The sequence below is a fragment of the Ptychodera flava genome, chromosome 5, assembly GCF_041260155.1.
Source record: "Ptychodera flava strain L36383 chromosome 5, AS_Pfla_20210202, whole genome shotgun sequence".
NCBI lineage: Eukaryota > Metazoa > Hemichordata > Enteropneusta > Ptychoderidae > Ptychodera > Ptychodera flava.
Genome location: NC_091932.1, coordinates 38,138,700 through 38,154,384, shown reverse-complemented (window position 1 = coordinate 38,154,384; position 15,685 = coordinate 38,138,700). Strand labels below are relative to the sequence as shown.

Below are 15,685 nucleotides of genomic sequence, written 5' to 3'. Positions count from 1 at the left end.
ACTTCTCAGCTCAGTAACCAGGCAAGTGATATCTCCGCTTTACAAAGTAAGTTTGTTATCCTTCTATTGTAAACTATAACTGAAGTCTTTGCAAACTTTATTATTCCCTTTGCATCTGAGTAACACTTTCATTAATCTGTAACAGGCTGGTAGATAGCTAGGTGAGAAAACATTGGAGAACATGTTTGAAAATTGAAAGGAAAGAGTCAAGGAGTGGCTCAATATAGGTAACATGAAGATTTAAGGCTAACGTACGTTGTCTCCTGCCTGCAACAGTACTTATGAGACAAAATGTTTAAAGTTATAACACTCGATGAGGACACTCTTTCTGTGGGCCAGATATCCGACTTTATCAACCGCATTATCAGATATCGAGTCATCTGGTCATATTGAAATAATCACAATCATTGCCGCTTTCCTTCTTTGGCCTCGAATCTCAATTTCAACTGATTTTGGGCAGAAGACGGCCAGCGCGGATAATATGTAAACTCCGTTTATTTAAGCAATAATGAGAGTCCACTGCTAAAATTTTGAGTTACATCATTCTCTATTTCAGCATTAGCGATGGAGATTGCAGTTAAGTAATCAGCAAGATCACAATGTTCGTCCTCAAAGAACCAATCGATTTGGTTGATTTTAATATCAACTACACGAAGAAGTACTACTACTATTGTACACACTGCCACTCTTATATTCCGTTGTCATTTGCATTTTGTATGCGGCCAATGCAGAGAAACGTTTGCTACATAACTATCCACATGAAAAGCATCATGGGGATCAACTGCAATTTCGGAGTAATCACTCTTGTAATAATTGTAAAAATACCCTGGGATGAGAAACTAAAAAGTGGACCATAGACAATTATACAAAAATGCTGACATCAAAAAATACGGCACATTAGCGGAACTACTAAAACGGTAACCACAAAAACAATGCTAGGCGAAAAAAGTTGTAAATATGAGAAACGTAAACTTTGATAGGTTTGTTACATGTTTACGGGTACACAAAGAGTTCAATAATGTGAAAATCATTCTGAACCCCAATGTCCTCCTGTTGTGGTTTTTGATATCCGTAGTGCTTCATTACGAATTAATTTCAAGTTTTTCTAAGACTTGTGCGTGTCTCGAATCTACAAACCAATGAAGAATAGACGATGTAGCGACTCGATTTTAGGTTAGACCATTATTTTATGAAATACATATGGGCATCCTGTTCACTTGCAGAGCTACTAGTCACAATCTCTTACCTTTACATCTGATAGAATATCACGAATATATCTTTTTTTGTTCTTCGTTTTCTATCGAATTCCAGGTGTTTGGTCAAAACGCCATCTTCGATGATCACTACTTAGCTCTTGTTGGATCACTGGCTTCGGTGTTTGACTGTCTCGGTCGTATATTTTGGGGTTACCTTCGCGACAAATTTTCTTTCCGTGTAAGTATACACCAAAGATATCTGTTATCTACTTGGATGAATACAGTGTCTGTATTCTATTTCAGACCATATCGTGATGTCAAAACTAGATACTGTATGGTATACACGCATACATGTAACACGATCCGAACTAATTCGGGAAAATTGAATCGTTAATTTTTAAAATTTCTCAAAAGTGTTAGGTGCCCTAAAGCTAAATGTTGCAATATTACTAATTACTCCTGGAAACAAGTGTATTGCTAAAAACGAAAAGCAGATAAACTTACTTATTAGATTAAAGCGACATTACTTCACTATCTAATTATCCAGAATTAGTTTAAATCGTGTTAGTATAAGAAGGTTCGAATTCGTGTTGTCGTGTCTGTGAGAGGCTGGATGGGAAGAAGAGAGAATCCTTTTGAAAAAGTATCGATGTAAATGCATGTAAAATCCTTCATTGCGTCAGATTAATGTAATTTCACAAATATCTCTACTCACAGTGTGCAATGGTGGGATTTAGTACATGTAATGTGGTATTCATGTTAACCCTCATACTCACTCAAGAGACTGGAAAAGTGATGTTTACCATCTGGATCTTTGCCATATTCTTTTGTTTCTCCGGAATCTTTTCTATATTTCCGATGGCCACTGCAAGGTGCGTGATATGGCAATGTTATAACGTTTAGATTGAACAGGTTTAGAATGCATGTGCATAACGATGAAAAATGTTTATGAGTCAAGGTTCATCTGACAAACAATTTTGCATCTGCGCAGTAAATTACGAACAGTTGAGGCGATTTGTCTGCATATGTCTTAATTGCCACTGATCTCTATTCACTTGACATTACTCGTAATTCATGAAGTCTTCGCTTACATACCTCTTATTGATGATGGCCACGAGGAGAATCTTTTAACGTCTGTTGAGGAACCTACCCACAGATTGCAATTGTAATATGGAGTTACAATTGGCATTTGTAATTGCACGTTACAAATGGCACTTCATTGATGTGCTTCGTTACCTGCCCTTTCTGTGAAAAGATGACATATTTGATTAATACACTGCAGGTCCTTCGGTGAAGAGTACGCAGGAGAAATCTATGGTTTATTGTATACTTCGATCACGGTTTCAACAATATTAGGAACACTGTACATTAATATTCTTTCTAAACAAGTTGGATGGTACCTTCTACTTTTGTGCAGCGTGTTCTCTAGGTGGTACGTATCTGTGCGAATGTGTATAATACAGCCATAAACAACTCAGTTTAAGGAAGCTGTACCACCAAAAATATATCATCAATATAAAAACGTCGCTGTCTGTCTGTCTGTATGTCTCTGTTTCTCTGTTTCTCTCTTTCATTCTCTCTCTCTCTCTCTCTCCTCTCTCTCTCTCTCTCTCTCTCTCTCTCTCTCTCTCTCTCTCTCTCTCTCTCTCTCTCTCTCTCTCTCTCTCTGCTGTTAAAATCTTGAATAGACAGGTGGCTGCCCATCTTAAAGCATAATAGGTGACCAACGAAGTTTGACTACAGCATTTCAAGTTATAGTAAAAGTTAAATATTGCAATTTTTCACATTTGAATTTGCCAGAAAACCAGACATACCATGGTCTACAGCACTGAAAATATCTGTTCAACAAACTCTTAATTGAACATGTTCAATCTGGTTAACTTGTGAATGTAAATGTAATAGCAGCTGCTCATTTTCTTCAACAGGTGGTATACTCACCTTTATCTTCGATATTGGGAGGCCAGTCAGAAGAGTTACACGAGAGGTACCACCATAGGAACACGTATGGCCCTGGACATCAACAATAGATTTCACACAACCATTGTTTTATATGGACGGATCAATATTTTTTATGTTTATTTTCAGTGAACCGGATTGTAGTTGCAATTCGGGCTTACCTCGCCTCAAACCGAGCATTTGATTTCATAAACAGAACCGGCAATTGAAAACTGGCCGGTTTAAACTTAAGCACTCTTCGAAATACTTTCAAATCAAAAATACAACTGCATGAATCACAAGTGCATCATTTAAGAAACATGGATATCTACTACTAGAAATTACCAGTTATCTCTGAGGTAAAGGTGCGAGTTAAATCAATTGTTTTATCTTAAGAAAACTAAAACTGTGTTAAGATTTTTTAAATATGTTAGTAAAGCCTGTCCGTCAATTACTGTATCGGTGTCAATCATTAACCATCACAGGATTGTCAAACTTGAGCGTGGTAATTATAAAGTTGTGTATGGCACGACTTGCTGTTCTGTGGTTGTGGTTTATGACGAAACCCAAATGGTCTCTTTAAGGTCATAATTCCAAACTTGCGCACTATGGTTTGGTCATTTAAGTTGTCTGAATGAAAAACTGCACTTTTTGCAGATACATGAGCAGTGTCGTGGATTTTAAATGTTTATGCAGCATTTTATTTCTGATGGACAAAGATTACAACGTTTGTTTATTTAAAAGAAGCACGACGCATCGTAAACCATCAGTCATCAATGTTTTCCCACGGACAAAGGAACATAGCTAAGGATTTCGATAGGGCTTATCAGCTTTGCAAAATCAAACATTATGTCCTCCACTGGAATACCACGACATTTAATGTAGTTCAATAGTTCAATGGGACTTTACCCCTGCTTGTGGAAACGAGTACACAGACATTATAGTAAGTTCGAAATCACTTCGATAATGTTGAACTCATGCTAAAATATATGTGACTATGCAGTATCAATGCGATACCTTACCTTAAAACAACACTTGAGAATAGTTTGGTACCGGATCATTTACAGCAGACCCATTCACAAAAACGACGGATTTAATCTACTTGGTAAAAGTTGCATACCACTTCTTAATTTCGGACATCTAGCATATACTATTACTCCAAGATGTGCTGTGTGCGGGTTATGTATAACTCTGTAACTTATCCGTTGATTTTTGATAAAAAACAACACATATTGAGTAAAGCTTGATTCCATTTCATATCTGTATCCTGTTCCTAACAGGAGGAGGACACTCGTGTGCTGCCATCGATCACAATGGCGTTTCCCGAAATCAGCAAAAATATTTCGCTTTTGTAAGCAAACCTCATCCTTCCCATGTAACAGCGGAATTTGCTTGACAGACATGTTCATGTTGCTAGGCAAACTGATGAAGCTAGTTATGAAACATTTATCGATAAAGTATGCATAGCCAGTATTTATTTCGTTTATACATTTACTTTTGGGGCAATTCAACTACGGTTTAAATGTTGCAGGTTCTATCAACAAGTGTACTTTTGATTTGTAATTGACATAAGCGACAAAATGCAAACTGCCATTTGCCACTAAACCCTAAGATATATCACTTCTTTAACTCATTGTTCTTAAGGCAGAGTGCTGACAACGTCAAGTGAAATTAGTGAAAATAAAGTTGTGGACTGTAAAGTTTAATTTGCCTTCAGATATTGACAATTCTCTCATTGTTCATATTTCTGTCCTAGTTTTCGCCGGTGAGTTAGAACATTGAGAATTTTCGTTCACTTTTAAAATTGTAAAATTTCACTGCAACGTTGACCCTATCACAGAAGATATATTCAGAGTATGACCTTCCTCAGGACAGGTTTCCGAATATAACCCCCCCCCCCTCCTCCAGCCCACACCTCATTGTAAATAAAAGCTCCCATAGTGAAGCACAATATGTCTAGAAGACATAGAGTTTAGATGACATATACAAACTGTAGAGAAATGTTTGATCCAAAACGAAGTCGGCTGCATGTTCGTGACTGTTCCAGGCCTCCGTCTTTACCTGCGTTTGAGATCATATAAAGGGAATGTGGAATCTTGAAACGCTGAGAACGTACAGACTGTTTAAGGCTGATTTTGGATTTGAAAATTATTGGGAAATTATTTGTTAGATATTGAAAAGTTAAGCTATCGGAAATGGCTGTCAAAAGTTAGAATTTCTGGTCACACCCTATAGATAGAATTAGCTAGAAGGTCAAACACTCCTGTAAACGAAAGGCTATATAAACATTTAATCCTCAGTCGAGTATGAATTTCACTGTGTCACAGAATGCAAAAAAACACAGTGCTTATCGTGACATCCTTTTTTCTTCCATCACTTTGTATGGAATCGAATGACCAAGAAAATTTCATTCACATCTGTACTTTGAAAGGTGATCTACCTATTTTGAATTGTATTTCTAGTTCTTTAATTTCTCTCCCAGCAGCACTTTGCAATTTCCAATTTGTGGATATAACTTGATTTTTTCAGGGAAAAAATAAGGAGTTTCATTCGGCAACTACGACATTTCCATAAAATATTGGCACAAGAGCATAGTATCCGCAAGTCACAACGATTGTTTTATGCGGCATGATCCATTTTTGTCACCTGGAAGAACTTTTGTTTTGATTATTGTAAGGCTGGAGCCATTACTCAGATATGCCTCGACCAATTCCGATTAAACTTGGCACAAAGGCAAGATGCTATGACATATTGCTATGACTATAAATACCTATGCTTAACGGTCACACTTTCTAATTGCAACATTATTTGACTTCAGTTACAGTAATTATATCACCTAAATTACAGGCTGGTCTAAGTCTTTTTCAACGACTTTTTCCATGGGCAAAGAAAATGAAGAGATTTTTTTAGAAGTATTCGCATATTTAGGAAGTGAAAGACTTAAACTTTTGCTCAAACTTTACTCAAGATTCTTCCAACCGTTCTCTTTCCGAATCAAGAATAAAATATCGGGGAGTCACAATGCAAATTTAGGTACTAGAGAAACAAATTACCTAACATTTACAAATATTTGAAATTCAAAATGGCCGCCATCTCTATGTTAACTCTATGGAGAAAAATAAAATTTTCGATTTTCGAAAAACTAAGACGATGAAAAGTTTTCTTACACCAAGAGCTTTAAAATGAACCCACACAAGTGGTAGATTTGAAAAGAATTGTAAATATTTGAGAGTCCGAATATCTGTCCCCGAGGCGCATTCTACCTTAAGTATAATGACTACGTAAATATCACCCTCATTATCTCTGGGATTGTTGGTTCACTGTCTCGTGATAGTGTCTCAATGTTCTACGTATTAGCAATGAAATCTGACATCAACAGGCCATCAGGGGTTTCAAAGTGCAGCTATATTGTAAGAAGGCAATAGGACTAATTTCAAAAATTGGCCAAAATACACCTCTCAAATGTTGTTAAAACTAACAGCAAGAGGGTTAACGTCAGCCTTTTTCGATTTTTAAAGAATATACGAGTGGAGTACAATGGATTGTCTAAAACAGATAATTCCTGGAATGCAAAATACATTTTTATTTTGTCTTCTCCCCCCACCCTCCCCGAATAAGATGATATCAACTGAAACAGGACCTTGCTACCAAAGGCGATGTTGACGCCGACGATGAAAGTGGAGGAAATATTTTGGAAATCCTTTTCCGGAGTCAGTGCTTGTTGAGAGTGGCATGCACAAGGTCAATTTTAATTCGTTCGGTTTACGCTAAAAACTGTTGTTGAATTTCCTCTATGTCGACAACTGAATAACATGAATCCAAAGAAAATGTAACAACCCTCTTAAAGGGGATATTCACCAAGGATGATTTTTACATATGTGCTAGCTTTTTGGTCCACTTAGCCCGGAAAGCTATTTTACAACTCGCGCGCTTTTTTACAAAAGCCGATAAAAATAGTACAGGAAGTTGCATTTTAGGGCTTCATCAACTCCATGTAATTTGAATCATGGGAAAAAGCTCCAGGCTTGGAGCTTGCATCACGTGATGTGGAAGGGATCATCTTTCGATCGGTATGGCATTGTCCACCCACCAACCGCTCAAACCAGGCTGTGCGTATTTACATAACTATTGTTTATACTAGGTATCCTTGCATAAACGATGAATCACTTATAATAAATGTCCACTGTCAGATTTTGTGTTGCTGTTTACTACTAACCACCGAATCTACCACAAGCTTTCCCTGCCGTTTAACAATGAATCGAGTGATAATTAAAAAATCATCGTTGGTGAACTTCCCCTTTAACTGAGACTGACAATAACTCAGGTGTACATGTAAAATGAGCAAAGTGCCAGATTTGTATACAAGCAAACAAAAAGCTAGCTAGCTAGACAAATACGAGTAAATAGTTTAATTGGTCGAATAGATCAAATGATCAACAGACGGACACAAATGGATAATTGCTGGCATATATTATCATATGCCAGTAGGTATATACGAACGTATATGGTCTCCCTTGCCGGACAGTAAACAGTATCATTATCATGTATGCCAGCTTTTCAAAAGACCATGAGTCCATTCATACGACTGACTATGCTTATTTTTTTTTTCTTTTCTGAATTATTTTCCATTAATAAGTCCGCTGATAAGGTGAATTCAAAGTAGATGTTTTTATTGCTTTGTCTTTCTATATCCTATATCCGTACGTCATTACATAAGCTATTGAAGTAGTTTTGTCCTACTGAGGCTTTCAAACTCACCATAAATCACGTACAAAGGGCATACAGCGTCGATAAGATCAGTTGTAGAATCATCCCTCTGGTATGTTTACACAAGAATTGCCAGCATCTTCAAATATTTAGTTGAATTTGTTGTTGTGTATATCACAGACAACTTGCCCAATGGTCAATGAGAACAATTTAGCTTATTATGAATTGGAGTGAACCAGTGCTAAAGTTTCAGAGTGATTTAGAGATTTTCATCGCATTTATAGAGTACTTCAGTTGTCAATCAAGGAAGACACACACTACGGGCAAGCTTATATACTGCTGAGGTCGACTATCAATAAGACACAGTACAGAGCACCGCTAACAATATATTGCTAGAGGTAACGTAAATACAGAGAGGCGCTTCAAACAGGAAAGAAAGATCAGGCTATAGTGTAGACTATATGTTAAGCCAATCTAAATGCCATAGATTAACTATACATCTTTCCTGTCCAATAACAGAATCAACCATGTCCCAAGTCGGATCGAGTCACAAATGGCGCGGGATAGCTGTGGTTTCTGGTGGAATATTAGTCAATATCACACAGGGTAATACGTTTGGTGTATGTATCATACTTCACCGTTAATCAAAATCAAATAGTGTATTCAAGAGAATCTTGACGTGACAGGGAACCATGAACTGAAATTTCACGATCTAATTCCCTTGTGTAGGTCTGTTTCTGCTTACAGTCACTTCATTTGGACACTTCTGTTCAATATCATGGATTGATATGACTGTTGATTTTTAATAAGTTACATTTTCCTTGTAATTCATGCAGGAAATATTTCGCCGTACTTGACCTCGTACATCAGAAAACGAAGTAAACCAACAGATCTTACATACGAGGTGAGATATATTGTCTTGTTTATGATTGCAATTGTTGGTTCGTCTGGCTTAGTGGGGGCATGACCAAGCTTTAAGCTGCACTGTTATGGATATGTGCCTGCCAATGTTTTGTACAAATCCATTTATTATTTACGCCATTTGTTACGCTAGGGCTTTCATCTTGGGGTTCTCTGTGACGCGAGACAGAGTTTTCAATTAACTTTTTTTTTACTGTCATATTATTATTATCAATATCCTACTATGATTTTATAAATCTCCTACATACCACGTAGAAAATTCCTATATTTTATGTGGGTCGCGCCATTCCAGATCACGTTCTTGCGAAGTTGCGAATTGCAACCACACAATTATCGCATATAAACATTTCAGGAATGGCGGAGATCTTCGAAATAGCTTTGATATTGTCATGTTTTCAGAATTTTAGGTCACTGTAGATATTCTTACTGCATAACATAACTTCTGTATCAAGTTCTTAGCCACGTACTATTTCAGATACATAACACAGCAGCGTTCTAGAGATTGAGTGCTTTGTAGGACTAGATCCTATTCACAATACTCGGTACCAATCCTTTTCATGCAATTACAATTTCCAATTTTTTGACGTGCGTGAAAGCAACAAAACGGTTGGAAAAATTATGCAGACGGTGATAACGCTATGTAATGCTGAAACAACGTGTTTGATTAAGGGGAGTAGCCGCTAGTCACCCCCGCCATTAAAAACAGGGAACCTCGACCACATTTGTCAGGCAATTCTTTCGTTGACAATGACACACACTACAAGCGTTTTGGAAAACCTTCATAGTCAGGACTTTCGATTTTAATTTTACAGCCCTACATTTTATTCATCAATGGTGCGGAAAGGTGACCATTGGTCCGACATAACAATCAAAGACTTTACCAACCTTGATATGGCAATGTGAATCTTTTCAATGACCATCGATTCGAACGAAAAGTTATGTACATATATTTGTAGATTAAGCCGCCATTTCTTGCATTTTCAGATGGCGACATGGATAGTTGTAGCATATGTATCGATGCTTGGATCGTGTATGTATTTCGGTGGTCTATTTCACAGGAAGATCGGAGCTCGCTTGACTGTGTCTGTTAGCAATATCATTTACAGGTAATAAATAACACCAAGACAAGCGACCTAACGGCCGATATAGCTCCGCTGTGTTTATGTAGAGAATAACTATTTTTGACACATGTTGATGAAGAAGGTGGAAATCTTTGATAGCTCAATTCAGTGGCCAGAAAAAAAGTGGCTAAAATAGCTGCAAAAATACACAATTGAAGATTTCATCATACTTTAAATATATCACATCGGATCATCCCTAAGAACATGTCAACCAAAGCTATCTGATGAGTAGTTTTTTGAGAATAAAATTTTCTGACCAAAAATGGCAACAATTGCCCCCAAAAATAAAAATTGCAGATTTCATCATAATTTCTAAAGATCAAATTTAGTTCATCTGTAGGAACCTGCATATCGAATTTCAAAGCTATCAGACCAGTACTTTTCGAGAAACACATTTTTTGACCAAAAATGGAAAAATTGCCCCAATTGCAAAAATACGAAATTGCAGATTTCCTCATTATTTCAATAAATATCATTTAGTTCATCTATTGGAACCTGTATACCAAATTTCAAAGCTATCAGATGAGTAATTTTGGAAATACACATTTTTTGACCAAAAATGGCAAAAATTGCCCCCAAAATACGAAATTATATATTTCATCAGAAATTCAATATAAATTACTTTATCTTTAGAAACCTGTATACCAAATTTCAGAGCTGTAAGACCAGTACTTTTGAGAAACACATTTTTGACCAAAAATGGAAAAATTGCCCCAAAATTCAAAATTTTAGATTCCTTCATTATTTCAATAAATATCGTTTAGTTCATCTATAGAAACTGTATAACAAATTTCAAAGCTATCAGATGAGTAGTTTTGGAAATACACATTTTTTGACTAAAATTGGTAAAAATTCCCCAAATACAAAATTACAGATTTCATCAGAAATTAATATATATTTCTTAGCTCATCTGTTGAAACCTGTATACCAAATTTCAAAGCAATATGACCATTACTTTCTGAGAAACACATTTTTTGACCAAAATGGCAAAAATTGCCCCAAAATTACAAAATTGCAGATTTCATCATAATTTCAATAAATATCATTAAGGTGATCTGTAGGAACCTGTACACCAAATTGCAAAGCTATCAGATGAATAGTTTTGCAAATACACATTTTTTGCCCAAAAATGGCAAAAATTGCCCCAAAAATACAAAATTACAGATTTCGTCAGAAATTCAATATATCACTTTATTCATCTATAGAAACCCGTATACCAAATTTCAAAGCTATCAGACCAGTACTTTTGAGAAAAACAGTTTTTGACCAAAATGGCAAAAATTGCGTTAAAAATGCAAATTTGCATATTTCTACACAGTTTGAAGAAATCTGAAATAGATCATCCCTAGGGACATATGTACCAAATATCAAAGCTATCTTACTGGTAGTTTTGAAGAAGAAGATTTTTAAAGATTTTTTTACCAAAAACACCAAAAAATGCCCCAAAAATACAAATATGCAAATTTCACCACGATTTGAACAAACTTAAGTGAGGTCACCCCAAGTGAACTGCATATAAAATTTCAAAGCTATTGGACTTGCGGTTTCAGAGGAGAAGGCAGTTGTTGACGGACGACGACAACGACGACGGGACGACGACGAAAATCAACCTATTTGATAAGCTCCGCGTCGCTGACAGCCACAGACACATACATATATATATATATATATATATATATATATATATATATATATATATATATATATATATATATATATATATATATTTGTCTGTGTCTGTGTCTGTGTGTCTGTGCCTGTGTGTCGTGTGTCGCGGGTGTTTGTTCACTTTTGTCATAGTTCAAAAAGTTGCACAGCCACGAGTTGATGAAGTTGCAACTGCCAAACGCAAAAGAAAGGATTTTCAAACTTTTATGGTACTAAAAATTAATAATTAAGAATAAAGTTGAATGCATTGAAAAAATTATTCTAAAAGTCTTCGGGTGCTTGTAGATTTTAAGTCAGATAACGTTCAGCGAATACAAGGTCCGGGTTATCTGATGGTTATTGTTGCGACTGAGCGAGCGTAAGTGAGTGGATCACATTTCATTCATCGATCCCATCCATCATTCTCGCCGCTGATCATTGACGCAAAATTAGGGTAAATTATAATAAATCAGATGCAGTTGTATGATGCTTTTATTTCCACGAGTACGCACTTATGTTCGATGTCATCAATTTGTGGCCATACTATTTCTTCAATGTTGCCGAACTTTGCTATGTTATTTCGGTAACATAATAATGAGAACGCTTTTTACAGGTCTTGACTTATTCATACTTAATTCTTTTCTCACAAATGTTGAAAAACTCATATCTTTTCCTCTTTCTGTTCGTACTCACTTGAAAGTTGGGAACAAATGATGATTATAACGTTTCCTTCCTGGTAAGTTTTCTTCGAAAAACTGAATCATGTTTCATGCAATGGGTAAAACCCAAAATTCGAATGAACCTTTTTACAAAAAAAACCCCACTTGCACAAAGGCCCATAGAAATATGTGTATTTCTGTGCGTGTTTGTATGAACACGCGGGTCTCTTTGTACCGCCGTCACGTGATCTTTCGGACGTACTGAGTCTGGAGAAGATAGCGCGTCCTTTTTATTCCATTACAACCGTTATCCCCTGGTTTTTGCAATTTGGCTGGACAAATTGGCCTGGTTGTTGCATTTGTCTGGAAAAATTGGCCTGGTTGTTGCATTTGGCTGGACAAATTGGCCTGGTTGTTGCATTTGGCCACAGGTCGATTAGGCATTATATTTATGTTGATTTTTCCTATTATTATCATAAAAAATAATTATGAATATTAATAAATTATTAATATGAATGTTACAGAATATTAAAACTTTTTTACACACAATGTTGTCCACTTTGTGTAAATGCCGTCTGGAAACTCCATTGTTTTGATAATTATGGTTATTAATAAATTATGATTATGATTAATAAAGTCATATTTTACACATTGTAATGTGCTTAAGTGAACAACCCTCTGGAAACCCTCATACAGTTTCACAATCTATGCCAAAATATACAAGTGACACCATTGCCCAGGTTCAGTCTACGGCGAGAGTTACCATTGCCCAGGTTCAGTCTACGGCGAGAGTTACTACACAGTGTATATAATGAGAAGGTAGCCAGCTCCACTCGACAGTAAACTGACATACCCATGAATTACCTCCGTTTTCTTCACTTCTGCATGTTGATTCTCAAAATTTCTCCCGGTGTTGGCAAGTCCATAAATCAGCCATCAAATCTACCCAGTTTTGGCCACTTAGACGGAAAATTTGTGAAGTTTGGGGCTGCGAGAAGGTATATATCGCCAATGAAATGATGCTGCCTTAGCGGAATCGACAGCATCCGGGATCTTTTAGGGCCGTTTGCGAAATTTGAATGTAGCCGCCAAGCGGGGCCGAGGGCGGAGCCATGATTTAACGTTATTAGATATGCTGACATAATTGATCGTACGGCCAATGAACGCTCGTGACCTTTTCACACATAATTAACACTTACACTATACGATTACTTCATGGTCTGTCCACAGGGTGTTGTCTAAATGTCCGTCCCCAGGGGTGGGTAGGTGTTTCGTTGTATTGCTAATAAAGATATATTCTACCAACCTTTGGTGTTTTGGTCTTAAACTTAGCACTGCCCTTGACAATCTTGCGTTAACGTTTTATCAACATGCTGTATCTATTATCTGATGAGTTTGAGTGCCTAATTGGCCAAAGTAAGCAAGGGTAAATTACTAAGCTGTGGACGCTGTCACCAGATTATCACCGGATTAAATTTGACAAAGTCAACAACGAACGCGCCAGTAAGGTATAACTGAAGAAAGGGCTGAAACTCTCAAAAGCCATGTCCAGAGGTGGTCCGTAAAACTAGTGGACACTTTATATTCATGTATTCAGAAACAAACAGAAGGCAAAACAAACTTGAATATTCATTTGTAAACGAACAGGTCGGAAAGGAGGACCTCCCAGGAATGCGTGGTATGTGTTGAACACACCTTGGTAACGTATCGGAGATGTGTTTATACTCTTCCTGCTGGCCCGGCAAAAACCACCTTGGTCGACGTGCCTAACACCGCATCGAACTGAATCAGACTTCACGGGTATATTGAAAAATTCCGTGTTAGTCGAGAACAAGAACGGAAAAGACTTTATTAACTCGACGTTCGAGCTCGCCTTCAACTTGTCCAGTTTATCAACTGCGTTCTTGCAATACGTACACTTTTGTATTAGTCTTCTTTTTCAAGTACAAAAAAGACATGTTTTGCATACGACCGATTGTGTGCTCTGCAGTACGAGCGGTGTTGTGGGTTGGTGACTACGTGCCTGCAGATTTTATACACCGCGACAGTTTGCTCTGAATTTTTCAATTGACCCATGTGCTAGTTAAAACACAAAGAAGAAGGTCGAATGTTCTCTCTGCAAATGAAGTAGCATTTCGAACACGAACGATTCGGATATCTTGTCCTCAACATTATTAGCTACGCAGCTCGAAAGTTATGCTCGGAAACAGGACGGGAACATTAGTCAAAGCCGGATTTTGCATGGAAAGCATGCAATGTACTGCATACTGCTTATGCTCCCTTGGGTCTGAGACTCCCGCCCTCTCGGCCATAAACGTCATTGAGCTGCCAAGAATATGATAGTGCAGTCGCATTAATCTGTGTATATTTTGATACATTATTTTATCAATCCTTATACTCAACTACCTAACGCATCAAAAAAGGGTCATGTCAGGTTCTTAGGACGTTCTCCAAAAGACATATAATCGATTAGTGTCGCGGACTGATTTTCACCAGGTTTGAGAACTAATAAATAACTGGTCGTCAGTGTGTCTTCGCATATCAAATCGACAAGTGTATTAGTAACTTCGAGGGATCACATCCTTCACTGTAAAGTTGTTTTTATACAAAACACATTTTCGAGAAAGCTGACGTGCAAGGGAAAGACAGCAACTGAGTCCGACGGAGGCGCAAAAAACGGTGCATTCGCATTTGTGTCCGATGTACACATCTCTGTTATTCCATTCTATCAGTCGACGAAGCCTACGTCAAATTGTAGTGAACTCCGAGCAAAGTTCCACATAACATGTAAAGGCGAGCCAGTGGCCATATGATGATGGATTGCATAAACTTCGAAGTCGAACATCCTTAACTGTAAAGCTGCGGTTTTTTTATACAAAAAAATTTGTGGGAAAGCGAATGTGCGAGGGAAAGACGGGGAAAGACACCACGATCGCGCGACTGAGTCCGACAGCGGCGCAAGAAGTGTTTCCCCGACAGTCAGACATATACAGTATGCGATATCATGCATTTCTAAAGCGTGTCCAAACGTTGACATAAAAAGATATGTCCAAAAGGTTTTGATTATATATAGTTATTACAGTGTTACGCAGGGTTTCACGTATGCAAAAACTACGGTGGCCCCTACACGCCAAGGAACTCTATTACTTTTGAATATAAACTCTAATTTTTCTTGACAATATCTTTAATATTTGTAAGAGATTTTATTTCTCCACCGCAAACTTTTAATTTTGTACGGGCAACTTTATCTTAACATTATCTTAACTTTAACTTCTCGAAAGTAGTTTTAGTTTTAACTATAAACAAAATATGTTTCTCAAAAGTATTTTTTATTTTGTACAACAAAAGTAAAAATTTTTCAAGATAACAAACTCCCTACACGTCATGGAAATTTATTACTTTTGAACATTAACTCATATTTCTTGGCAATATATTTAATATTTATAAGAAATTTTATTTCTCCACAGCAAACTTATATTTCTCAACGGGGAAACTTTAT

General features: G+C 36.9%; 1 protein-coding gene across 1 annotated transcript; it reads left to right on the top strand.

Moving 5' to 3' along the window:
- Positions 1-4: 4 nt before the first annotated feature.
- Positions 5-4,372, top strand: LOC139133847 (apicoplast pyruvate carrier 1-like). The gene is made up of 5 exons (XM_070700609.1): positions 5-46; positions 1,312-1,434; positions 1,914-2,068; positions 2,479-2,628; positions 3,122-4,372. The coding sequence occupies exons 3-5, from the start codon at positions 1,920-1,922 to the stop codon at positions 3,282-3,284; spliced, it is 462 nt and encodes a 153-aa protein (XP_070556710.1). The 5' UTR covers positions 5-46; positions 1,312-1,434; positions 1,914-1,919; the 3' UTR covers positions 3,285-4,372.
- Positions 4,373-15,685: the final 11,313 nt, after the last annotated feature.

Bases quoted from the DNA above. Each gene is read 5' to 3' on its own strand.
- LOC139133847 (XM_070700609.1), top strand. From the start codon at position 1,920: ATGGTGGGATTTAGTACATGTAATGTGGTATTCATGTTAACCCTCATA. The intron at 2,069-2,478 runs GTGCGTGATATG...AATACACTGCAG, and splicing joins TTTCCGATGGCCACTGCAAG to GTCCTTCGGTGAAGAGTACG. The intron at 2,629-3,121 runs GTACGTATCTGT...TTTCTTCAACAG, and splicing joins TGCAGCGTGTTCTCTAGGTG to GTGGTATACTCACCTTTATC.